Consider the following 25240-nt stretch of genomic DNA (forward strand, 5'->3'; position numbering starts at 1 on the left):
TGCCACTCTGCCCTTAAACACCTGCTGCAGACATGACCTGTTCTGTTGGTCCAGCATCCCCCTTCTCTGGGGCGGGGCAGTCCCCGAGGGATATTGAATGAATGAATGAATGAATGTCCATTTCTGACAGGCTGAATTGATTCCTGAGTATAATTTTGGAAATAAGAGGCTAGAGATGAAGTTGTAGGGCGTTTCATTCTTCAAGAGGAAACTGTAAATACTGCCTCCCAGGTCAGAGGTGGCACTCCGCCAGCTGGGTCACACACACGCCGGCTTCCCTTCTGGCTGCCAGACTTTCCTGACTCAGTCAGGATGGAGCAACCAGCACGACGACTTCACTTGGTGGCCCTGGCACATGCCTGGCTCTTCTGGGCTCTGCTTTATAAGGGACCCATATTTCACTGACTGTCTAAAAAGGTAGGGGCTCTAGGACAGGGGTCACTTGTCACATAAACGGCTGGCATCTGGAGCCAGGTTGAGCAAGGGCTTTGTGTAGAGAAATGGAGTTGTCTCCTGTAACGAGAGTCACTTCTGTGCACAGTGTGCATGCTCAGCTCAGCAGGGCTGCTCCACACCAGGCCCGGAGGGGCCGTGGGCAGTGCCAAAGGCGTGGGCATCATGAGTCCTGGGTCCTTTGTTCCCACTGGTGCTGGGAGCAGGGAGGAGGAGGAGGAGAAGCAATCTTGGCCACTGCCATCAAGGTTAGAAGGGGAGCTGCTTCCAGACGAGAGACCTGGACTGGAGGCTGGAGTTGTCATCCAGGTCCATAACCTGTGGCTCAGAAGGCGCAGCTGGGCTCGCCCAGCCCCCTCTCCATGGGTGGCCCAGGACTTCCTGGTACAGCCAGACCCTGGGGCCAACTACCTAATTTACCTAATTACCTTACCTACTGAGCCTCAGTTTCCTTCTCTGTCAAACTGGGAAAAATAATACTGACTACGACCTAGAATTGTTTTGAAGATTAAATGAGTCAATTCATGCAAAGAACTCAGACTACTACCTAGCATGTAAAGACATTAAATATGAGCCATCCCAGGATCACAGGGGCCAGACTCTGTCCTCCACCCTCAAATGTTGAGTATTTATGTAAAAAAATGTACTGAGTTTGCAACTAATTTCTATTTTATTCATGATATTTTTTTCTATATTCTCATTTTCTGCACGAAATAAGTATTACTCTCCCACTGAGGAGAAACAGTTTAAACTTCTCAGAAGATAGAGATGCCACTGATGGGACCCTAGACGCCACAACTGGCACAGAAACTGCCAAAGAAGGTTCCAGAACTTGGGTCTGCCCTAGCCCAAGACTATCCTGGCACAAATCGGTTTTACTAGTGCCCATGGGTCAGAAGGTATCAGACTTTCCTAGAAGAGTTCCAGAAACCCAACCTGTCAGTGACAAAGAAGAGACTTCCTGTCTAGACAGCGAAATGCGTATAATTAACACCAAGGCTTAAGAGGCAGGGAGAGGCATGCTCCTTGAAGACGATCCCGAAAATGCAGGCAAACCCAACGACCATAAAAATAATCTCTCGTCTCCCCACCCAGGGGTGTCAGAGGCCGGTAGATTTCCTTCAGGTCTGAAGGTGGTTTTAAAACCAGGGAAAGCTGCCTTGCTGACACTATCACGAGGCGCGCCGACCAGGCAGTGGGTGCCCGGCAGAGGGCAGGCTGCTGTGATCTGGGGAGTAAAGTCTCCACCATGTGGAGCCCACAGGCGAGGCAAGGACGAGGTATTACCTGGAATATACCCTCCGGGTAGTTCTCCCAGGGATCAAAGGACCTAATGAATAAGAACTCTAGAGTCTTCTTCCTCATCAGCAGTAGCAGGAGAATGGACACAAGGATTCACTACACATAGGGTTCAAGGTTAAAGCAAATAAAAAAGAAAACAAACACAAACACCCCGCTCCCGCAGCCCCACAGCATACAGCACGAAAAGCAGACAGGGTGCCTGACGTCAACGTCCCGGTCGTTTTCCCGCTCACCATGTGAGCCAGGCTGTTCTCCCAGCAGGAAGGACAGTTGGGTTTTTCTTAGAAGGGCAATTAGCTTATTCTTGGCGTGAATGCAGAGACCTGCTGGCAATGCCTGGATTGAAGGCTGTTTCTTTAACCCAGGACTTGGTCTGTGATGTGCTCCACTGTCTCCAGGCTTAGCGCATAGTAGGCACATATGTGTGTGAAAGGAATCATCTTCAGCAACGGAGACTGCATACATTCCTTCCATTCACCACGTCCCCAGGGCTGAACATGGCATCTGGCATATAGCAGAGGTCAACTAAATGTTTTTGAATGATTTACCTGTGTGGGGTCAAGGGCTCCTGAACAAGGCATATTCAATGAACTCATGCAGGTCAAAATCCCCATCCCCTCAACCCCCCAAAATCCTCAGAGCCCAGAACCCCAGGCCCTGGATAAACAGGTCCAGGCAGTAGACTTGCTAAGACAAACTGTAGTTCCTGAGTTTCCAGCCCAGCCAGCTGTCTGACAGGCACTCACTCACACAAAACCCTCCCCCCCAAATAGCTCTAAGCCTGCCAGTCTGCAGAGACGGGAACAGGAATTGGAAAATCACCACATCCTCACTCACTGCATTGTAAACCTGGAGCCCCGAGCCCGGATTTGTGCAGTGTGGCCCTCACGTGACAAACCACACTACCTTTTTCCAGACCGCCCTGGGCTGGGTGGCCACTACTGAGATGCCACCAATGAGAAGGCGTCCCATCGATGCTGGGGCAGCTTTCAGAAAAAACCATCAACAACTGTCACATCCCGTGCACATAGCCAACATCAGCCCTCTTCTGACTTCTGAGACGTGAAACCGTGGCCAGGAGGAAATGTGGTCTTCCTCCCGGCGGGCACTCTTGCATGAGACGCAAGGAGCTGTGAAATTATCTCCTGCAAGGGGGCAGCCACATGTCCTTGCAGATTTGGGTTTAATCCTGTAAGTAAATCTCATGCCCTGTCTGCAATACACCCCTGAAAAGGACACCTGGAAAAACCACCCTCTTTGCAGGTGCTGCGGACCATCAGTGCCCCGAAGGCACCTGAAGCACCCGCAGCCTGGACAGCTGGCGCGCTGAACATCCCTGGGGAAGGAAGGCAGCGCCATCCTTCATCTCTTCTACCAGGAGAGACTAAACCTGCTTTCAAGTTTCCAAAATCTCCCAGCGGGTGACCCCATCCTGCCCCCACTGCTCTGCTGCCAAAGCTGCTTCTCAGAAGCAATAGTTGCCTAGTGATCAAAGCAGGGCATGAAGGTGGCTCACTGGGAGAAAGAAGTGCCTCTCTCTCCTAGAGTCGCACAAGCACCTGGCAGGCAACGATGCTTACTGGTACCTGCCCGACAAGATGTGGCTAATGACTTCTGGCTTTTAGGAGCCTTCAAAGCAACTGGTCTGGGAACTCACTGCTTGCCAGGACATCCATCCTGGACAGGGCAGGGCAGAATGGCAGGACATAAAAGCACTCCCCGCGGGGAGCACAGAGGAAAAGCCACCCAGGGACACTGGTGGGGGGGGGGTGTGGAGAAGGGACATCGAACACTTTCCTTCTGATAGTTGCTGTTTAGGTAGAAGTCGTGGTTCCAAAGGCTCCTGCAAATTAAGTTCAATCAAAAGGTATCTCCTCAGTATCAGTTTTTTGTTTGTTTGTTTTTTATTTTTTATTTATTCATTTTAGAGAGGAGAGGGAGAGACAGAGGAAAGACAGAAGGGGGGGAGGAGCTGGAAGCATCAACTCCCATATGTGTCTTGACCAGGCAAGCCCAGGGTTTTGAACCGGCGACCTCAGCATTTCCAGGTCGACGCTTTATCCACTGCGTCACACCACAGGTCAGGTCTCAGTATCAGTTTTATCGACAACTAAAGCGAAGCAATTATTATTAATTGCAAAGCAGTTGAGCGCTAGCTACCAAAATCTGAAAAGTGTTCTGTAATAGGGCATTTCCTACAAAATAATTAATTTATACTTTGAAAAAAAAAATCTGAAAAGCACACATCCTTTGATCCAAACAATTTCTCCCCTGGGAATTTATCTCACAGACATACACACGTAAGTGTGCAAAGATAGAGAGGAAAGGACAGTTGCTCTATCGTGCACAACAGTGAAAAAACTGATGTCAAGCTAACCGTCCAACGACAGAAGCATCATGAAGTAGACAGCAGTGTTTATATTAGGGAACACTCTGCCGTCAATATAAGAAGGTGAATCCACACAGACTGATGGAAAAGGTGTTCCCTAATGTCCTATGAAGAAAGAACCTTAAGTATGAACCCAGTCGGGTAATCTACAGTGGACTCCGGTTATTCACATTAATCATGGTTAAGTCAATGCAATATGGAGCTAGGGAATACTGAACCACATTCTAGAACAGGGGTCGGGAACCTAAGGCTCACAAGCCAGATGTGGCTCTTTTGATGGCTGCATCTGGCTTGCAGACATCTCTTAATAAAAAAAATATTAATGTTTAAAATATAAAACATTCTCATGTATTACAATCCATTCATTTCCTACCGCTCATGTTCACGGTTGTGGGTGGCTGGAGCCAATCACAGCTGTCCTCCGGGACAACACTAAATTTTTATTGGATAATGCTTAATGTACACGGGTCATTGTATGGCTCTTATGGAATTACATTTTAAAATATGTGGCGTTCATGGCTCTCTCAGCCAAAAAGGTTCCCGACCCCTGTTCTAGAAGGAGATACAGGGTTAGGTTCCTGTGGGCCTCGGATCACAACTGATCAGTACAAAACTCTGTTTTGTGTATTTCTGAGTAATATATTCTTGATTCATTATCATAAAACTCAGAGCTGAGAGTACTACACCTCACGCCTGAATGAAGCATTTCTAACATACCTATCTTCTCCAAAAAACACACACACTACAGGCTTCTTGTACTTGGGACCACTAGACAGCAATGCAGCACTATGATCGGGGGCCATTTTCAACAGCAAAACCACCCACAGGTAGGAAGACGGGACAGCATGGTACTCAACAGACTGAGAAAAGGACTTGTTCTCGGTAACGAGAGCTGCCGTGTTCCGTCTCAGCTGGGAACGCACAGGCAAGTGGCTAACATTTTCTGCTGCTCCACACGTGTCCACGAACGACCGCAGAAGTTCCGTGAGTACTGGCGTGGGGGTTAAAAATAGTTCTCAGTGAACAGGCAAATTCGCAGGTACGGCATCTTCGAATCGTGAGGATTGACTGGGTGTCTGTATATTCTTAGAACACTTCTAGAAAATATACCAGATCAAGTTTGGAAGAAGACACAAGAACCTGCTGCTCCCAGAAGTCATCTCTGGGGACTGGGATGGGCAACCAACGGAAAGAAAAAGAAAGAATGAGAAAGGGAGGAAGGGAGAGAACCTGCGATTTTGTTTACTGGCCAGTTTCTAAGGGTATAATCCACGATTCATCCACTCCCTCCCCATACATGAAAATAGACGTTCCCAATTATGAAAACATAAGTATAGATATATCCAGGTCTGAAAGAATACATACCAAACTGTAAGAATGGGACTATGGGTTTGAAAGGAAACTAAATTTTTACACTAAGTAGCATTCCATCTTTTGGATTTTTTTTTTTTTACAATAAAAATGTATCTTGGCCCCGGCCTGTTGGCTCAACGGTAGAGCATCAGCCCGTAGTGTAGAAGTTCCAGGTTTGATTCCCGGCCAGGGCCACACAGGAGAAGCACCCATCTGCTTTTCCACCCTTCCCCCTCTCCTTCCTCTCTGTCTCTCTCTTCCCCTCCCGCAGCCAAGGCTCCATTCGAGCAAAGTTGGCCTGGGCGCTGAGGATGGCTCTATGGCCTCTGCCTCAGGCCCTAGAATGGCTCCAGCCATAACGCAGCAATGCCCCAAATGGGCAGAGCATTGCCCCCTGGTGGGCATGTTGGGTGGATCCCGGTCGGGCACATGTGGGAGTCTGTCTGACTGCCTCCCTGCTTCTATCTTTGGAAAAATACAAATAATTAAAATGAAAAATAAAAATGTATCTCATACTTCTTGTATCATTGTAATACGGGCTTACATTTAAGGTGACACTACCCTAGCAGAAAAGCCACCAATTCTGCCTTCTGCCCACTGGCTTTCTCCCACCCTCTCTCCTTCCCCTTCCTGCTTCTTGCCCTGGGGCTAAGGACACACTATCTAGTCCTTCTGAACAGCAATAACTAGGCAGAAGCGAAACTCCAAGTTTACTCAAAAGGTTCAACACAGAATTATCATTTGACCAGAAATCCCAATTAGGTTTATACCTAAAAGAAGTGAAAACAGGTATTCAAATAAAATTGGCCCCTAAATGTCCACAGCAGCACTAATTAATAACAGCCCAAAGGTGGAAACAACTCAAATGTCCACCAACAGACAAAGGAATAAACAAAGGCGGTCCACCCATAAAATGAAGTAGTACGCAGCCGTAACCAGGAGTGAAGTCGACACACGCTACAGTACAGTATCGAGTGGAAGAAGCCAGACACAAAAGGCCACCTATTATCGGATTCTCATATGAAATGCCCAGAACAGGCCAACTTGTACGCACAGAAAACAGATTGAGTGGTTGCCAGGGGCTGGGGGTGGGAAGGAACGGGAAGTGACCGCTTTTAAAAGATTTTATTTATTGGTTTTACAGAGAGAGGAGAGGGGAAGTGAGAAGTATCAACCCATAGCTGCTTCACTATGGTTGTTTATTGATTGCTTCTCTTATCTGCCTTGACTGGGCAAAGCCAGGGCTTCGAACCAGCAACCTCAGCATTCCAGGTCGAGGCTTTATCCACTGCGCCATCTCAGGTCAGGCAGGAAGTGACCACTTAATGAGTATGAGGGTTCCTTTTGGGGTGATGAACACGTTCTGTAACTAGACAGAGGTGACCATAGGACAGCAGTGTGAATGTACAAAATGCCACGGAATCATAGTCATTAAAATGCTGAATTCCATGTTGTGGCATGAATTTTACCTCAATTAAAAAGAATAAAAATAGGCCCTGCCGGTTGGCTCAGTGGTAGAGTGTCAGCCTGGCGTGCAGAAGTCCTGGGTTCGATTCCTGGCCAGGGCACACAGGAGAAACGCCCATCTGCTTCTCCACCCCTCCCCCTCTCCTTCCTCTCTGTCTCTCTCTTCCCCTCCCACAGCCGAGGCTTCATTGGAGCAAAGATGGCCCGGGCGCTGAGGATGGTTCCTTGGCCTCTGCCCCAGGCGCTAGAGTGGCTCTGGTCGCAACAGAGCGACGCACCGGATGGGCAAAGCGTCGCCCCCTGGTGGGCGTGCCGGGTGGATCCCGGTCGGGCGCATGCGGGAGTCTGTCTGACTGTCTCTCCCTGTTTCCAGCTTCAGAAAAATACAAAAAAAAAAAAAAAGAATAAAAATAGCCTGACCTGACGGTGGTGCAGTGGATAGAGTGTAAGACTGGGATGCGGCAGACCCAGGTTCGAAGCCCTGAGACCCCCAGCTTGGGTGTGGGTTCATCTGGCTTGAGCGGGGGGGGGGGGCTCATCAGCTTGAACGTGGGATCATAGATATGACCCCATGGTCGCTGGCTTGAGCAAGGGGTCACTCACTCTGTTGTAGTCCCCTGGTCAAGGTACATATGAGAAAGCAATCAATGAACCACTAAGGAGACTAAAGAGCCACAGTGAAGAATTGATGCTTCTCATCTATCTCCCTTCTTGCCTATCTGTCCCTATTTATCCCCCCCCCTCTGTCTTTGTCAGAAAAAAGAAAAAATAATAAAAATAAAACTGAGCTGTGTGACCTCAGGCAAGTTATTCAGCCTCTCTGAACCTACAGAATGAGCAGATGGCAGCAACGACCATAGAGACTGCTTGTGAGGATTCTACACGATGTGTGGGCAAGGTGACTGGCAGCACAGGGCTGGGTATGTAGAAAAGGACCAGGTAAGCAACGAGGCTGCCGTCGCCAGAATTACGGATGATGACAGAGCACTGTCCCAGTCAACTCCCCTGAAAGTCAGCTTGCACCTGAAAGTTGTGGGGGGTGTCCACATTTTCAAGGTCTCCTTTTAATTAAATAACAACAAAAAGATAGTTAGGGGAGGGATGCTATGTGAGATGGGAGATTAAAGGAGAGCAGGTCTACTTGATTTACAGCAGATGTATAGCGGGTCTGTTTTTAGTCTATCCTGTGTTAAACAGGAAAGCCAAGCAATTAACCCGGTCATAGGGCAACAGTGGGGTGGCTTTGCCACTGGTCCACCAAGGAACGTGCTACCCCTTCCATAGGCCTATAGATGGGTCGTGTACTGACCCCGGTTCTATGGGGGCAGAAGGGCCTGTATATAGGTGACAAGGCTTCATCTGGGCAAAGAGCCTTACCTGGAAACAGCTCTCAGCTCCATGAAATGACAGGTGGGACAAGAAGAGCTGTGGCTCTTCCTGTCTCTCTGGGAATTATTTGGTCTAGAATGAGCAGAGCTTCAAACTTCCTGAGGCAAGGTGACCCCCCCTTGTGGCCGCCTGTTGGCCTGGACAGAGGGGAGGGAGGGGTGAATAGGATTGCAGGCTGTCATGGAAACTTTTCTTTCCTTAGGCCTCTGAGCATATGGCAGGTGTCCTGAAAATGCCGGCCCTGCCGCCTGAGGCTGGCTGCCACCCTCAGACATGTGGGTGGGGGCGTCTGCCTCTCTGTCTGCAGGGCCCCCGCCCTCGGCTGCGGCCCCGGCAGCACAAAGGAGTCTCCAGTGTGCGCCTCCTGCCCCAGCTCCCCAGACAGATGCTGGGGGAGAGTCTGCGTGGCCCCATGGAAATCCAAGTCCCTGGCCCCCAGCGGGCCTCGACGCAGCCCACAGATCACAGGCAGCGGCAGGCCAAAGGCCACCACACAGGCTCCGCCGGGGCTGCCTGAAATGCGACGCCCCTCCTGCCCGCCGCCGACAGGGATGCCTTGCGAGCCCCACCTCTCTTCCCGAGAGACCTGCTTGTTGATTTGGGACTTGGAAGCGGCAAACAGCATGGACGCAGCCTGCCTGCCGGTCAGTCCTCCGTGTAACCCGGGAAATCCAGCAGGATCAAGGTAGAGAAAAATCACAAATCGGGAGGCTGTGAACCCACAGCAACCAACAGGGATGACAAATAACAGAAGGCGGAAGGTGCCAGGGTGGAAAACAAGACAGAATTTTGAAAAGTCCAGAGCTTCTAGAACTGTGGGCTCAGGCCCGTGGCGGGCTCGGGGCAGTGTGCCAGGAGCCGGCAAAGCCACGGGAGGAAACGGGCCCGTGGTCCTGCAGCCTCACAGCAGGACTCGCGGACGGTGGGAGCGTGCCCGTGGAATAAAACAGGGCGAGAACATGCTGTGGGTGAGAACGTAAAACCTGGTCGGATTTTTAAGGAGAAAATACTAGATGTCAAGGAGATGGCGTGGTGGCCGCAGCCTTCTCGGGGGCACTCCGCTCCTCTGCGTTACGGGCCACCTGGAAAGGCGTGGATGGTCGGCTCTAAGGAAACCCTCGCTCCGTTCATTTCATTTACCCAATCTTTTTTTTTTTTTTTTTGAGGCCTTGCTAGGTGCCAGTCTGCATTCCCTTCCTGAAACTCACCGTTTAGTGGGGGAAGTGGGTGTTCATTAAAAGTGCACGATGCCAGGAGACCTGACCTGCCAAGGGCAGGGAGGGAAGGCTTTCTCGGCAGTGCCAGCCCGAGTGACATTTAACCAGGACCAGATAAACCAGGGGTGTGGCTGGAACCCAGCGAATGAAGAGGAAGGAGAAAGACCTGAGGTAACAGAGGCGGGACTTTGACACATGGCCTTCATCCCCAGAACACTGGTAAACCAGGGGGAGCTTGTACGTGGCACGGTGGCGGGGCAGAATCCTGGTTTAAGCAGGTGACCTGAGCGGCAGCATATTCACAGAGTAAGCCCTACCCAGGCAGACAGATGGCCAAAGCTACAGGGTGTTTTCCTGGAAGCCTCTTTGGAAGATGCAAACCTCTACCCAGGTCTGCCGCCTACATCATAGGTCCAGCTTGAGCCCCAGTCAAGCAGTCACATCTCTAAACACTTCTAAGAACAGGGGTTGCCAGGCGTTCCCCTCCCGGCAGATCCAGAGTCTCCATACCAGGAGGCAGGTGACACGGGGTCAAGAGCACGGGTTCTGACACAGTGCACTTCTGGGCTCAAATCTTGTCTGCTCTATACCAGGTGGGTGAGCCAAGGCAGGTTTCTTAACCTCTCCGTGCTTTGGTAAAACGGGACACTAAACACATCTGACTCTAGAGCGTCGCGTGAATTCATTAAGATCAAGACGCTGTAGCCTGGTACATGACAGACACTGGAGAAGTTGATGATTATTACTAGTCATATTAGTTTCCACTCAGGCTATGGATGAGCACAGATGTGCACAGACCACGGACATGCACAAAGATCGGGGAGCGGCCCGGCTCACGGAGGAGGAGGCAGCCCAGCAGGGGAGGAGGTTTCCACGTACTTGCGAGCAGGAGGCAGGAGATGGCCACGGCGTATAGCTGCTTGGAGCTGGCGATGTTGTAGCGGTCCAGGAAGTGGTCCAGCAAGTAGACGGCCAGGTGCCGGGCGGCGGGGCAGAGCTGGCAGTGGCTGCTCAGCAGAGTCAAGAGGTCGACGAAGAACTGGCGGCTCTTGAGGAGTGGGGAGTGGGCTTGGAAGGCAGGCAGCTTCAGTTCCTGGAATGGGCAGGGAAGAAGGGGGTCAGGGCTGCCTCCTCAGAGCCTCGGATGCCTCAGGAAAGCGAGAGACGGGGACTCGCCTGCTGGCTGGTTGGGGGGGGGAGGCTGATTCCCTCCAGACTCTGCTCGCCCTCCTCCAAGTCCCAGGATGGCAGCCCCTCTATTCCAGAAAGTCCTGGACCCTGTCCTATCCACCCTCACCAAACGCAAGCTCAGTAAGTGTCAGGGACCTTCACGACGGCAGAGGCAGGTGAAAGAGATAGTAGGCTCCATTCCCAGGGGAAGGCTGACTACTGGAGACACATAGGCCATAGCAGAATGGCGGAGACCCAGATCCAAATTCAGGTTTGCCCCCCTGGTCACCTGCTGTGTCCCCCCTGGTCACCTGCCTTCACCTTGGCTTCCTCCTCAGCAGCTGAGGATGACACAGAAAATGAATTTAAAGCACCTAGTACATAGTAACCTCTCAAGGCCAACGGCTTACCTCCCTCTGTGGCTGGGAGTGTGAGAGACAATTAAAAAAAAATTCAATATAAAAAGGTTGTCAAAACAAAAGTACAAATAACTCCCAAATGCTCAGTTGACCCCACCCCCCAAGAGGTGATTTTTACTTTGTAACTTAAACACGGCCATGTTATCGGAATTTGTTTGTCTAACACAAGAAAAGCCAATAAAATACCAAAGCAACCAAGATGTTTATGACAGGAAAAAATGTTTCTTATATAGCTATCCTATTTGCAATTTAACCCAATTAGGCCAGGCACGATTTATTTAGAAAATGTCTTAGCAATATTTTGTTAAACGGGGAAATCAAAGAGACACAAAAGTGAATAAAAACAGGAAAGGAGAAGCTGTCAGGTTCATCAGGGGATGTGATTAGAACAAATTGGTGTCATTCTCTTAACCCAGAACTTTGGGTAAGTAGCAACAGCTCTGGCACTAGGAGCTACCTGTTCACTCATTTATGCATGCATTCACTTTCTCATTCAAGAGATAGTGATTCATTCATTTCATCAAGTAAGTATCAAGTACCTTCTATACATTAGGCTATTAGTCTAGGCACTGGAAGACAATCTGGAATAAGACAGATACAGAACTAAAGATTAAAACTAGAAAGCTCTTAGAAAAAATTAGAAGCAACACTTTATGACTTTAGGCAATGATTTCTTCGCTCTGACACCAAAGCAGAAGCAATAAAAGGAAAAAAAAAAAAGCTATATGGGACTTAAACGGTTGAATTTTATGGTATGTGAATTATATCTCAATAAAGCTGTTATAGCAAAATAAGGAGGCCGCATCACCCACTTGCAAGGAGTCTATGGCCCAGTAGAAGAGAGAATGAGCAAATAAAGACAATTACTGATGGACACTGGGAAGGAAAGCTATGGCCACGGTGAGAGCCCCCATCTTCTCCGAGGGCTGGCGGTGGTCTGCCCTGGGAGAGTGAAGCTGGAGTGGAGATTTCAGGCTGAGGTCTCTTCTCTTTTGGCTGGTTCCCCCAGAGAGCCTCAGGCTAGAGCTTTGCTATGGAAAGTGCTCAAAGCCTGAATAAGTTCCTCTCCCTACGTCTACATATTTAGAACCTGAGCTTGAAACAGTCCTATAACAACACCCCTAACCCCCACACTCCCACACCCCCACCCTGGCTTTACTTAACTAACAACGGGTCTGAGACTGGAAGTCGTTCAGTGTATTCTCTGACCCCTCCAACCTTTTACTCATTCATTCATTTATTCATTCATTCAGATCACGGAGAAGCACTTTCACCGCCAGCCTAACTTCTTACTGATACTATATGGTTTCCAAACATTTTCTGTGAGGTGACTTCTCTCTGTATTCTTCACCTTCATGATGAATTTATTGAGCAACCACAAATTCCTTGAGGGCAGGGTCTCAGCCTTGTCTTCCCACCACCCTACTGTGACTAAAACACGGCCAGGTGCCCAATAACTAATCAATGAAGAAATGAAAGGAGGGGAGAAAAAAGAAGGGAAGAAGGACTGGTGTGTGGAGCGCCCTGGGCCCGCAGAGGAAGGTGTGGCGAGCTGTAGGGAGTAGCAGGTCAGCAAGGACTTCCAGGAAACGAGACCTATGAAGCCAAGTTTAGGGAAGGCATTTAGGATATGAGCTGGGCAGGAAGGAAAGAATGTTCAGCAGGAAGGACAGACAGTACCTGCAAAGCCGTACAGATGTCCCATCTGGAAATCTAGTTATGCTGGGAACAACCAGATAGGTATTGTATCCCTGGACAAAGCAGGAAGGGAGGGTCCCAGCTGGGGCAGGGTCCCAGCTTGTATGCTGTTAAGATATCTGACCTGACCTGAGGGCAGTCGGGAGCCACTGAAGGATTTAGAGCAGGGCATCTATAGGGTGCTGACCAATGTGGGGCTGCAGCTCCCCCCAACAGCAGTTTACCTCCCCACCCTCCAGTGCCCCCACAAACTTGCAGGTTGTGTTAGTTCCTCTAAGCCCTAAGGCTTGAAGATTTTTTTTTTTGCGACAAAAAGTCAGATAAGGACAGACAAAGAGTCAGATAAGGACAGACAGACAGGAAGGGAGAGAGATGGGAAGTATAAATTCTTTATTGCAGCTCCTTAGTCTCCTTAGTTGTTCATTGCTTTCTCATATGTGCCTCGACCGGGGGGCTACAGCAGACTTGAGTGACCCCTTGCTGGAGCCAGCGACCTTGGGCTCAAGCTGGTGAGCCTTGCTCAAACCAGATGAGCCTGCGCTCAAGCTGGCAACCTCGGGGTCTCGAACCTGAGTCCTCCACATCCCAGTCCGACGCTCTATCCACTGCGCCACCACCTGGTCAGGCAGGCTTGAAGGTTCTTGACAAGAAGCAACCACAATCACAGATCCTTGGGTTCTGTAGGCAGCAGCTAGTGGAAATTAAGACAAGCGGACTTTGGCCCTCCTCAAGGCAGTTCAAAGCCCCCAAACACAGGTCAGATACGCTTCCTCCCTGCTCAACTCAGCCAAGCTTAACTCCTGCATTTTCCTTCGTGCCAACTTCGTGCGAGAACAGACAGAGCTCAAAGCTACATGCCGCAGGTGTTCCCTCTGGATGCTTCCGTGGGGAGAGGGTCCCTTGGCTCGAGCAGATTCTCACAGGAAGCCATCGGTGCACAGAAGAAAAAGTCATGGACCTCTGGAACAGGCAACAGTGCATGTCAAGAGGAGTCAGCAGGTAGGGCTTCCTGGAAAAGGCTCATCTCAAGGGTGAGCAGGACTCTGAGAGCCAGGACAGTTGTCTGTGATGGTCTCCATCCCCGTTTCTGCTCAGCCCTCAGACACTGGGTTAGATGTCCTTCCTAGGGGAGGCTTTCGCGACTTCTCGTCATTCCCAATCAGGTCCCCTTGTCCTCTCTGGGCATGCTGTTCTCCATGGTCAGAGGTTTACTCATTTATGCCTCTCTCCCTGCTCAACTCTAGCTTCAGGAACCAGGAGCTATGTCCACGCTGCCTATACCTACCTATTGCCCAGAGCCCAGGACGTGCCTGGCACAGGGGCAGGTGTTCAAAAAATATTGGCATGAGGAAAAAAGAATGAATAGCCATGAAAAGACATAAAGGAAACATAAATGCATATTACTAAGTGAAAGAAGCCAATCTGAAAAGGTTATATACACTTACTCTACGATCTCAATTATAGGACATTCTAGAAAAGGCAAAACTATGGAGTTGCCGGGGGTTGGGGGAGACGGAAGCATGAACCGACAGTGCAGAGAGGATTTTTAGGGAGTGAAACCTCTCTGAATGACACTGCAACGGTTGATATGTATCATTATACATTTTGTCCAGACCCATAGACCCATAGGACGGACCACACCAAGAGTGAACCCTAATGTAAACTGTGGACTCTAAGGGACAATGATGTGTCAGTGTCGGCTCCTCGGCTGTAACAGAGGCACCACTCTGGTGGGGGATGGTGACGACGGGGGAGGCTGAGGTGTGGGGGGAGCAGGGGTATACGTAGGAGAAACCTCAATACGGCTGTGAACCTAACACTGCTTAAAATTAAAACACAACTAAGTCTACTTAAAAAATGAGTACGGGGACATCCTTTCCTGTAGCAGATATGCTCCTCCCCCCAACACACAGGGACACAGCCTGGAGGAGATCATGGAGTCAGGAATCAGGGGTGGAATCTCTACTCCGCTATTTGTCAACCTCGGGCACGTGAGTTCTGAACCCCGGTGTGCTCCCCTGCTGTACATATCAAGTAGCTGGTAGCACTCAGCAAGCCCTGGGGGGCTTTCCCTGAAGCCAGGCAGTCAAACCCCAGAGGAGCTGAGGTTTTTGCCACCGTTGAGCTGGCAGAGGATCTTGCTTCACGTGGCAGGCAGCGTGGACCTCTCCCTCCAGGCTTTACAGCTGGGCCTGGGGACCTGTGCAGGACAGGGTTACCACCTGTCCCCTTCATAGCGCTCCCAAGCCGAATGGAATCAGGAGCTCCAGGCTGCAGCTCCTCCCAGCACTCCCAGAAGGAACATCAACGCGGGCAGCCGGCATGCCCTGCTCACACCGGCCGGCCCTGCCCACGCCGGCCCTGCCCACGCCGGCATGCCCTGCTCGTGCCGGCATGCCCTGCTCATGTTGGCCCTGCTTGTGTCGGCCCTGCCCACGCCGGCCCTGCCCACACCGGCATGCCCTGCCCACGCCGGCCCTGCCCACACCGGCATGCCCTGCTCTTGTCGGCCCTGCCCACCCCGGCCCTGCCCACACCGGCATGCCCTGCTTGTGTTGGCCCTGCTCACGCCGGCCCTGCCCACGCCGGCCCTGCTCGTGCTGGCCCTGCTCGTGTCGGCCCTGCTCACTCCGGCCCTGCCCACACCGGCCCTGCCCACACCGGCCCTGCCCACGCCGGCCCTGCTCACACCGGCCCTGCTCACACCGGCCCTGCTCACTCCGGCCCTGCCCACACCGGCATGCCCTGCTCGTGTTGGCCCTGCTCACGCTGGCCCTGCTCAGCTTGCGAGTGCAGCTGACGACTTCCCTAACCTGATCAGGGGAAAGGCACATGTCACAAGCCTTTGCTCTAAGGACGGGCACTCCCCCCACAGCGCTCCTGATCTGAGCCAGCGGGAAGGCCAGGCAGTCGGGCACAGGAAGCAGCCCCTTCTGGTGAGCGGCCCGACTCCAGAAACAAAAGAGCGGCCTGGGAAGAGCCGTGGATCAGGCCGGCCCCCAGCAGCCGGCTGGTGGAGAGGGGACGGGAACCGTCCAGGCGGGGTGACCTTGCTCTCAGCACGGCCGGCTTCCGTGTGGACAGCGGAAAGGCTGCGGGCGCACAGATGAAGGGGTGGGCAGCGGCCTCCTGGACTCTGCCTGCCCGGCTGCTGGGCCTTCTCACCTGAGCCCCACAGGAGAGCACCTGCACTCGGGTGCACCTGGACATGAGCAGGTGACCAGGCGGGCACAGGGACAGATGGCCTTGATGGAGTTCGGGGGGGGGGGGGCAATCTATCTTATAAAAGCCTGCTTTTGTTATCTCAGTAAGTTTATTTTATTTTTAAAAATAGTAACAATGGGCTAGAAAAACCTATTAGCTGCACACTGGAATGTTAACCACGGTAATCTCAGAGGGCTGGAACCTCGTGTGAGTTTTACTGTCATGCTCTTCAACACTGTCTGGATTTAAAAAAAAAAACAACAACATTCATTTTATAACCATTTTGTTATTTCAGTTACTGTGTTTCCAGTTTGAAAGAAAAAAAAATGGAGAAGGACTCGACCCTCAACTGTATTATTAAGGCTCAACTCAAAGCCTCCCTTCAACACCCCCATTATCATATTGACAAAATTCACCGTTGAAAAATAACATCCCCATGCCAGCACTGTGCTCAATGCCTCACGGCATCCTCACAAGACACAAAGGCGGCCCTGGCCGGTTGGCTCAGTGGTAGAGCGTCGGCCTGGCGTGCAGGAGTCCCAGGTTCAATTCCCGGCCAGGGCACACAGGAGAAGCGCCCATCTGCTTCTCCACCCCTCCCCTTCTCCTTCCTCTCTGTCTCTCTCTTCCCCTCCTGCGGCCAAGGCTCCATTGGAGCAAGGTTTGCCTGGGCGCTGAGGATGGCTCTGTGGCCTCTGCCTCAGGCACTAGAGTGGCTCTGGTCGCGGCAGAGCGACACCCCAAGATGGGCAGAGCGTTGCCCCCTGGTGGGCGTGCCGGGTTGATCCCGGTTGGGCGCATGCGGGAATCTGTCTGACTGCCTCCCCGTTTCCAACTTAGGAAAAATACCAAAAAAAAAAAAAAGACACAAAGGCCCCACCAAGGTCCCACCTGGACGTCTTTTCTTTTTGTGTTCATCCTGACCTGTGGTGGCGCAGTGGATAAAAGCATCGACCTGGAATGCCGAGGTCGTCGGTTCGAAACCCCAGGCTTGCCCGGTCAAGGCACCTACGAGAAGCAGCTACTACAAGCTGATGCTTCCTGCTCCTCCCCACCCTCCCTTTTCACTCTCTCTCTCTCTCTCAAATCAATAAATAATAGATCTTTTAAAAAAATTATGTGTTCACTGGCAGGTTTTCAAAGGTAGTAAAGAATAACAAATATCACTGATAGTCCCTCATGCGGAGAGAAGTACTGTTAAGTTTTATGTGGATTCCTCAGATGTTTCTCTGGGCGAACGTTCACAAGACAGGACCATACTCTACAAGCATGTCCCACGTCCCCTTTACACGGACCGGGAACAGTGTTTTCGGCAGCTGCCTAGCATTTCACAGCAAGGTTGTGCCCCGACTTCACCAGGCCCCCACGTTAGACGTGGGTTGTTTCTCTTCCTTTGGGTCTCTGTTCTGGCCACGCATCGGCACCCTAGATGGCCCCACCGTCAGCAGTTACTGCTGAGCAAAGCGTCTGCTTGTTTATGAACTGTCTTCATTCCCCCAGAATGTGAGAGATGGGGCCACGTCTCTCTGGTCCTGGCTGTACCCCTGGCACTGAGCACACAGTTAAGGCTCCTGAGTTATCTGATGGACGGAGTGTTGTTCTGCATGATGAACACAGGTGTGACCCAAGTCAAGACCAGCTGGGGGAGCCTCCGTCTGCCTGTGGCCTGCTAGGCTCTCTCCCCCGCCCCGGGTGTCCCGTACCTAGCCTTGCATCCTTCCCTGGGGTCACCCACAGGGTGGGGGAAACTGCCCCCCCCCGAAAGGGAAGCCCTAGCATTTCTGAGGCCAGAGGAGCCATCCTAGGGGGCGGTAGGGAGAAAGGTGGTAGGAGCCAGGACAGGCTGGAGTCCTTGAGAAAGCACTCTGCTTGCTGCCCAAGAGCTCTTCCTGGGCGTTCTGGAGCAGGAAGAGGATGATCTGAGAGGAACAGCAGGGCCGAGGACAAGTGAGTCACAACCCACATACAACCCCAAACTGCCCTGCAGACAGAGGGGGCGGGGCTGCCTGGACCAGCTTCAGGATCCACCCGATGAGCGCCTCCTCTCCAGTGCCCCTCACTGCCATGCTGACCTTGGCAGAGGCGGCAAACACTCCACACCTGTGCCAGGCCGGCCCAAGCGTAGTTAAGACCCTGAGCCCACAGCCTGCACTGCTGGGAGGGGCCCCCGGGCTGTCACGGCTGCAGGACAGATGAGAGGACAAACTCATCACGTGTTCTTCACACACGAGGCTCTGCCGGCTTTTGGAGGCCAACGTCAGAAGAGCGTGAAGGTCAAGTGCACTGCACCAGTTCAGCTCGTCACCCCTGGTTTCTCATTTAGGGGAGGAAGGGACTCCTTCATTTGAACCCTTGGGTCCTGCACTGTGTTATTTTCTAATTGTCTCACTATTACCCCAGTCTTCCTTCAGGTCTCAGCTTGAACGTCATTTCTGAAAAGAGTGTTGTTCCCAGGTCATGCCCCTATCAGTCACTCTCCCAGCATCAAGGACTTATTCATCCATGAGTCCATCTGTCTGTCCGTCCATCCATTTCACTGTTCTTCACCCCTCGACAATAAACACCACAAAGGCAGGGGCTGGGTTCGTCTCGTTCAGCTCTGTGACCCCGGTACCCGACACAAAAGACATGCTCAATAATTACCGAAACCTCCAAATTTGGCAAATATTTGAAAAGGTAGGAGAAAAGGACTTGTTCCTCATTTCGGGTTGAATAAACTACTAATCACAATGAGCAGCTCCGAATACTCATGAAGAGCAAAGGGGAGGTCCAAGAAGCCTGGGAGGCTGAATTCCAAGGGAAAGAGAAAGCTCTGTCCTTGCCCTGGGGTGACAGGCGCCTCAGTCTACCCAACAGCAACAGAGAATGCCTAAGGAAGAAGCAGGTCTGTGTTTACAGAGGACCAGGAGCCTCAGGAACTATGAACTGTGCTCTCCATCTTTAGTCATTTAAAAGGCCACATTTCCCAATGTGTACTCCATGACACCCAGTCCCAAGGTACACTCCCTAAAGGAAGGGGTTCCATCAGCTGTTAGTTTGGAAAACACATACATCTCTCCTTCCTAAAAAAAAAATCATTTTTTAGCTCATTAGAGGCCCTGAAACATTTGTTTAGAAAAAAACTTAACATGGTTTTGGGAAATTCTTGGTTAAATTTATTTATCCACAGACAATGACCACGGCCCCCCTTTTTGTGGGACAGAGTAACAACATCCCAGAGAGCTGGGCAATGGTGCTGGAGGCTGGGCACTGGGGTGTGGGGGAAAACTGAAATTTTAGAAATTACAGATGAGTGCCAAGAGCACTGAAATTGCCAGCAATCCCACCAGCAGGAGGTAACTTCTAGTAGGCACATATGTCGGTATATGCCCTTTCAGTCTTATTTCTTTCTCTGCACGTGTACACACACACACACACACACACACACACACACACACACACAGTGCACTTCTCCCTCCCTCAGGGATTATCACCCTCCTGACAGCAAGTGACTCAATTTCGGTCTCCACCCCCGACACCCACCCTCTGGAGGTGGGCCCAGGCAGCGGTAGTATCCAGAAAACTGAGGCACGGCGGTGCAAAGGCCAAGGTCACACTGCAGGCTGATGGCAAATCCTGGATGTGGACATCGGAGGAGCTGGCCGGGCCGGGGTATGATACTCCTTTGAGTGTGACAACCTCTTCATAAATGGCCCGAGGTGCAGGGCAGAGCTGAGCTGCTCTCCCACACTGGCCCCTGGAAGAAAACCACTCTGCTGTCCTCCTCTGGGCATCCCGCCACGGCCACGCTCACCCTCACTGCTGCCCACTGCTGCCTCCCCGGGGAGGCTGGGCCTCCAGGCACTGGGCCAGCTGCTTGGGAAACAGCTCCAGGGGTTGAGTCGGCCTGAGAACAAAGAGTACCAAGTCGGTGAAGAAACACCAGGGGTAACCGGGTAACTCGGTAACCGAGGTGACCAACAGGAAGTGGAGACCTTGCAAATTGAAGGGGAAAAAGAAAGGGGAGGAAGTAGGTCGGTTCTTCAGAGGCTACAGGGGCACACACCACCGTCCTGGGAGGCCCTGCGAGGCTGGAGGATCACCCCCCTTCCCCTCTGCGCCCGTTGCTTCATAAACCCAAGGAGGCATTTTCGGTAAAGAATCAACCTCTCTGCAGGAACACTATTTCAACATTGTCAAAACTGTGGCCTGAGGGACACGGAGCCAGAAGTGCCAGTGACATCTTCTCAAGCTGACATCAGGTCTGCAGCTTCTTTTCAGTGGAGGGAAAGGCCACCCCAGCCACTCGTCACATCTCTCACCAGCTCCCTGAACTCAGCAAACGGCAGGAGGGCCAGCTCCAGACACACCTTCTCATCCCCAGGAGCCAGAGCCATGCCAGGCATCCAGCTGTGGCCAAAATTAGGTCTGTCTTCCACTCGGTGGTCCCCCTCCCACCCGAGCCACTGAGCATCCCCCCCAACACCTCCATGGACAACACTCGTGACCTTCTATAACCCTCCCCATCCGAGTTCTTCTGCAGTTTCCCAACAGGACGCCCTCCGTTATCTAGGGGCGGGGTCACCTACATGCCGCCTTCCCTGCTCCTTCTCTGAATCTTTCCTCTCGGGTCACCACTCCTAAGCTGTGGCCCTCCGTTATCTAGGGGCGGGGTCACCTACATGCCGCCTTCCATGCTCGTTCTCTGAATCTTTCCTCTCGGGTCACCACTCCTAAGCTGTGGTCCCAAAGGCTTTCTATTCCACACTTCCAACTCCCACCCCCAATTTCCAGATTCCTTCTGATGGATTCTCTTGGGCGCCTTGATGCTGACGGGCAGCCCAACCAGGTCAGGAAGGTAACCATCACCACTACCCACTAGTTGCTCCAGCTGGGACTCCATGTCCCTGCTGATCCATGGTCCGGGGTTTCTATAACTTAGTCAGTTGACCACATGCACTGGAATCTCCTGGGGATTTATTGAAAAATGGAAGCCTCCCCCCCAGACTGTACCCCCCACATAAAAAAACCCTACAAAACAACAAAATACCTTATGTCTACCCAGAACCTTAGAATGTCACATGTGCACAAAGAATCTGTACAGATACAATCAAGTTAAAGTAGGGTCCTAATGGATTAGCATGGCCCCTAATCCAATGGCTAGTGTTCCTATAAAAAGAGAAAACAGAGACACAGACATACAGAGGAAAGACGAAGCAAAGACAGACACAAGGAGAAGGCCCTATGAGGATGGAGTGATGCAGCTACAAGCCAAGGAGTGCCAGCCAACCACCAGAGATGCTGCAAGAGCAAGGAAGGACTCTCCCCAGAGCCTCTGAAGGGAGCAGGACACTGACTTTAAATTTCTAGCAGAACCGTGACAGAGAAAACTTTGGTTGTTTTAAACCACCCACTTTGGCCCTGGCCAGTTGGCTCAGTGGTAGAGCGTTGCCTGGTGTGCGGAAGTCCCGGGTTCGATTCCTGGCCAGGGCACACAGGAGAGGCGCCCATCTGGTTCTCCACCCCTCCCCCTCTCCTTCCTCTCTGTCTCTCTCTTCCCCTCCCGCAGCCGAGGCTCCATTGAAGCAGGGAAGGCCCGGGCGCTGGGGATGGCTCCTTGGCCTCTGCCCCAGGCGCTAGAGTGGCTCTGGTCGCAACAGAGCGATGCCCTGGAGGGGCAGAGCATCGCCCCCTGGTGGGCAGAGCCTCGCCCCTGGTGGACGTGCCGGGTGGATCCCGGTCGGGAGCATGCGGGAGTCTGTCTGACTGTCTCTCCCCGTTTCCAGCTTCAGAAAAATACAAAGAAAAAATAAAAATAAAAATAAAATAAACCACCCACTTTGAGGCAGCCCAAGGAGTCTACTATACTCCCTATTTCCTTATTCACTGAATCAGACTTCCTGGGCACAGAGCTGGGCACCTATCGGAGCTTTATAAGCCTGATGCTTGACTATGAGCTCCATGAAGGAAGAGAACTGCGTTTTGTTCTGGGGGGAAGGGGGAGGTGGAAGAGGGTACAGAGGAGATAAATGCTGATGGACAAAGACTTGACTTGGGGGACTGAATGCACAATATGGGGTACAGAGATGTGGTGAAGAAGTGAGTACCTGAAACCTGTATAATTATGTTAACCAGTGTCATCCTAATAAATTAAATTTAAAAAACAAAACAAACAAACAAAATAAAAACAAGCCCGGCCACTTAGCTCAGTTGGTTAGAGCACAGTCCCGAACTGCCAAGGTTGCAGGTACGATCCCTAGTCAGGGTGTGTACAGAAAACAACCAGTGAATACACAATCGCTAGAACAACAAATGAAAGCTGCTCTCTCTCTCTCTCTCTCTCTCTCTCCCCCTCTTCCTCTCTTTCTCTAAAAGCAATTTTTTAAAAAAGGGTTATGTTCTGAGAAATGCGTTGTTAGACTATTCTGTCAGGGTGTGAACACCAGGGAGTGCACTTACACAAACCTAGACGGCTCAGCTTGCTATACAGCCAGACTATAGGCACAGCCTATTGCTCCACGGCTACAAGCTTGTACAGCGTGTTACTGCATTGGATACTGTAGGCAACTGAAACACAATGGCACGTATTTGTGTATCTAAACATGTCTAAACACAGAAAAGGTACAGAAAAAATACGGCATAAAATATATTAAAAAAACAACAACAAAAACCACAACACAGCGGTAATAGGGCCCTCTTAAAGTGAATGGAGCGTGCAGAGCTGGAATTTTCTGTGGGCCAGTCAGTGAGTGACCGGTGAGGGAACGTGAAGGCGCAGGACAGGATAAACACGGCCCCACAAACCTCCCCCTCCCCCCGGCCTCCATCCGACAGGATCAGAAGTAGGGCACCGAAGCAGCCAGTGCTGCTCCATGGACAGCGATGTGGGCTGGACTGATTGGAAACTGGCTGGAAACTGGCTGGACAGGGCGCTGATGAGAGCAGTGACCGTCAGGAGGGAGAGAGAGGCGGTCTGAGGACCAGCGGGAATAAGAAATCACGACGGAGAGGTCAAGATTCACGGAGACCGTCACGGCAATGTGGTTCTGGCGGCAGCCACGTTCGAGCAGAGGTCGGATTGAGGACCGTTGTGGTACTTATAAAAAAGAAGCGGAGAATGTACAGAATTGAGGACTCGCTGTGTTGACTTTGGAAATTTGTTTTTGGTTCCACTGGCCCTACTGGCATCAAACTGACGGAAGAAAACTTAACTATGCTTTACACCATTACAACCTGACAAGACTTGCAAAGCCCAGGGACGGCTGCCTCCACACGACCACAGAAAGCTGTTACTCCAGAGGCAGTGGCACTTAATACCTGCTAACGTGGCTCCTGTGGACCTGTGTCCTTGTATGGGATCTCAGATCCTCAGCGAAGAATTTACAGCCATGTACCCAGAACACCGTCCTCTCGCTCTGGAAGGGCTCTACCGCCCTGTGAATACTAGCGCTGGGGAAGGGGCTCCTCTGTGCTGGCCCAGGCCAGCAGCTGGCTGATCGGGACGGAGTTGGTGCGCTCAACACTGAGGTGCTGTGGATAGGAGGGAATCTAACACCAAGCCCCAAGATCCTGCTCCCATCAGAGGGGAAAAAACTCCTCCTAAACAACATATCCTTGCACTTCTTATAGGAAATTCAGGTCTGTTATGGTTTTATGGGACCACCGTGGTATAAACGGCCCATCACTCGCTGAAACATCATCGTGCAGCACAGGACACTATATTGCCAGTGGACAGCAGTGTTTGGCATGCGGTCGGCTGCTAAAAATATGTATTCAGTGCAAGAATGAATGTGCGCTGATGTCCAAGTACCACCAGTGCTTTGGTCAGGACATGTAACTCCTTTTTTAAAGCAACTTTAATAATCAAACAAAATAACGTACATCAAATATTTAACAGTGTCTGGCATATTATAGGTGTCCACGAAACAGCAACTCCCTTAATTTAGTGGGCAGTGGAGTCTTTAAAGATTACAAAGAAACTAGCAATTGCCAGAGGGAGCTTTCTGAGAACAATGTTCACTATGACAAAGGCCCATCATGCTCAGCGACAGAAAATTACTTTGCTTCAACTTGCAGGAAACCTGACATCTTTCACTCCTGTTGACCCTATTTCCTGAGTCTCCCTCCTTCCTGTCGTCGTCCCCCCCCCCCCCTCGTGCTCTCAGGAAGAGTACAGACTCCTGGGGAGATCTGTATCCCCAGAGCCAATGCTCCCGGTCCATCTCCCTCTCTGGGCCGCTCACCAGCCCCGCGCTCACCAGCCCCGCGCCCGAAGCTCACTGATGTGTGATCTCAGAAGCTGCCCTGGGCTCGGTGGATGAACGTTCTCCACACCTCTCTCTGCCTAGCAAGCTTCTGCTTATCCTTTGAACCTGGCTCACCTTCTCTCTTTTTAAAAAACTTTTTAAAAATTTTAATTCTTTATTGATTTCAGAGAGAGAGAGGAAGGAAGAAAATGAGACAGAAACATCGATCTGTTCCTGTCTGTGCCCTTGACCAGCAATCGAACCCACAACGTCTGCTCTTCAGGACGACGCTACCGAGCCCACCCAAAGAAGCCAGGGCTCACACCTCCTCTTTGAAGCTTTTCATACGTCCCTGGGCAACTCGATGTCATTGCTGGTAGAGTGGTTAAGAGCCTGGGTTAAAATCCTGACCTTGCCCTCTATTAGCAGTACGACTTGGTGTAAGTTACTTATTTATTTGAGGTGTTATAAGTGTTCATTTGAGCCAAACTTATGACACATACTGGGGACCAAGATCTCAAACGCCCAGGAGAGGAACAGTTTTTGCAACCTCTTTTATGCCTTTGAAATTAAGGAAGGGGCATAAAGAAGATGACATGGAGGTGGGAGGAAGCGAGGCGGGGACTGGATTACAGGACAGTCAACAAGATTATATGCTTTCTTGAGGTGGGTTAACCTAGACACACAGAAACGAGGGACAGGGCTTGCTTAAGGCAAAGATAAACTTCTTCCTGAAAAGTAATATGCCTGGTGTGTGACTACCCACCACGACCTGCCGTTAGTAATTTATGATCAGAGCACCCTGTGAGCCTAGTATATTATTTACTTCTCTAAACTTGAGCATGTCCCATCTGTAACATGGTGATAAAAACACTGCCTAGTCCTGGCCAGTTGGCTCAGTGGTAGAGCATCAGCCCAGTGTGTGGAAGTCCCGGGTTCGATTCCTGGCCAGGG

The 25240-nt window shown here is 51.3% G+C and overlaps 1 protein-coding gene across 1 annotated transcript in view; it reads right to left on the bottom strand.

The window, feature by feature from the left end:
- The window catches only part of CCNJL (cyclin J like), a 52467-nt gene that overhangs the window by 13860 nt on the left and 13367 nt on the right, over window positions 1–25240 (bottom strand). Inside the window, 1 exon segment of the mRNA XM_066341844.1 lies at window positions 10450–10663. Coding sequence (XP_066197941.1) covers window positions 10450–10663 — 214 coding nt within the window.

This window comes from Saccopteryx leptura, chromosome 6 (assembly GCF_036850995.1).
Source record: "Saccopteryx leptura isolate mSacLep1 chromosome 6, mSacLep1_pri_phased_curated, whole genome shotgun sequence".
Taxonomy (NCBI): Eukaryota; Metazoa; Chordata; class Mammalia; order Chiroptera; family Emballonuridae; genus Saccopteryx; species Saccopteryx leptura.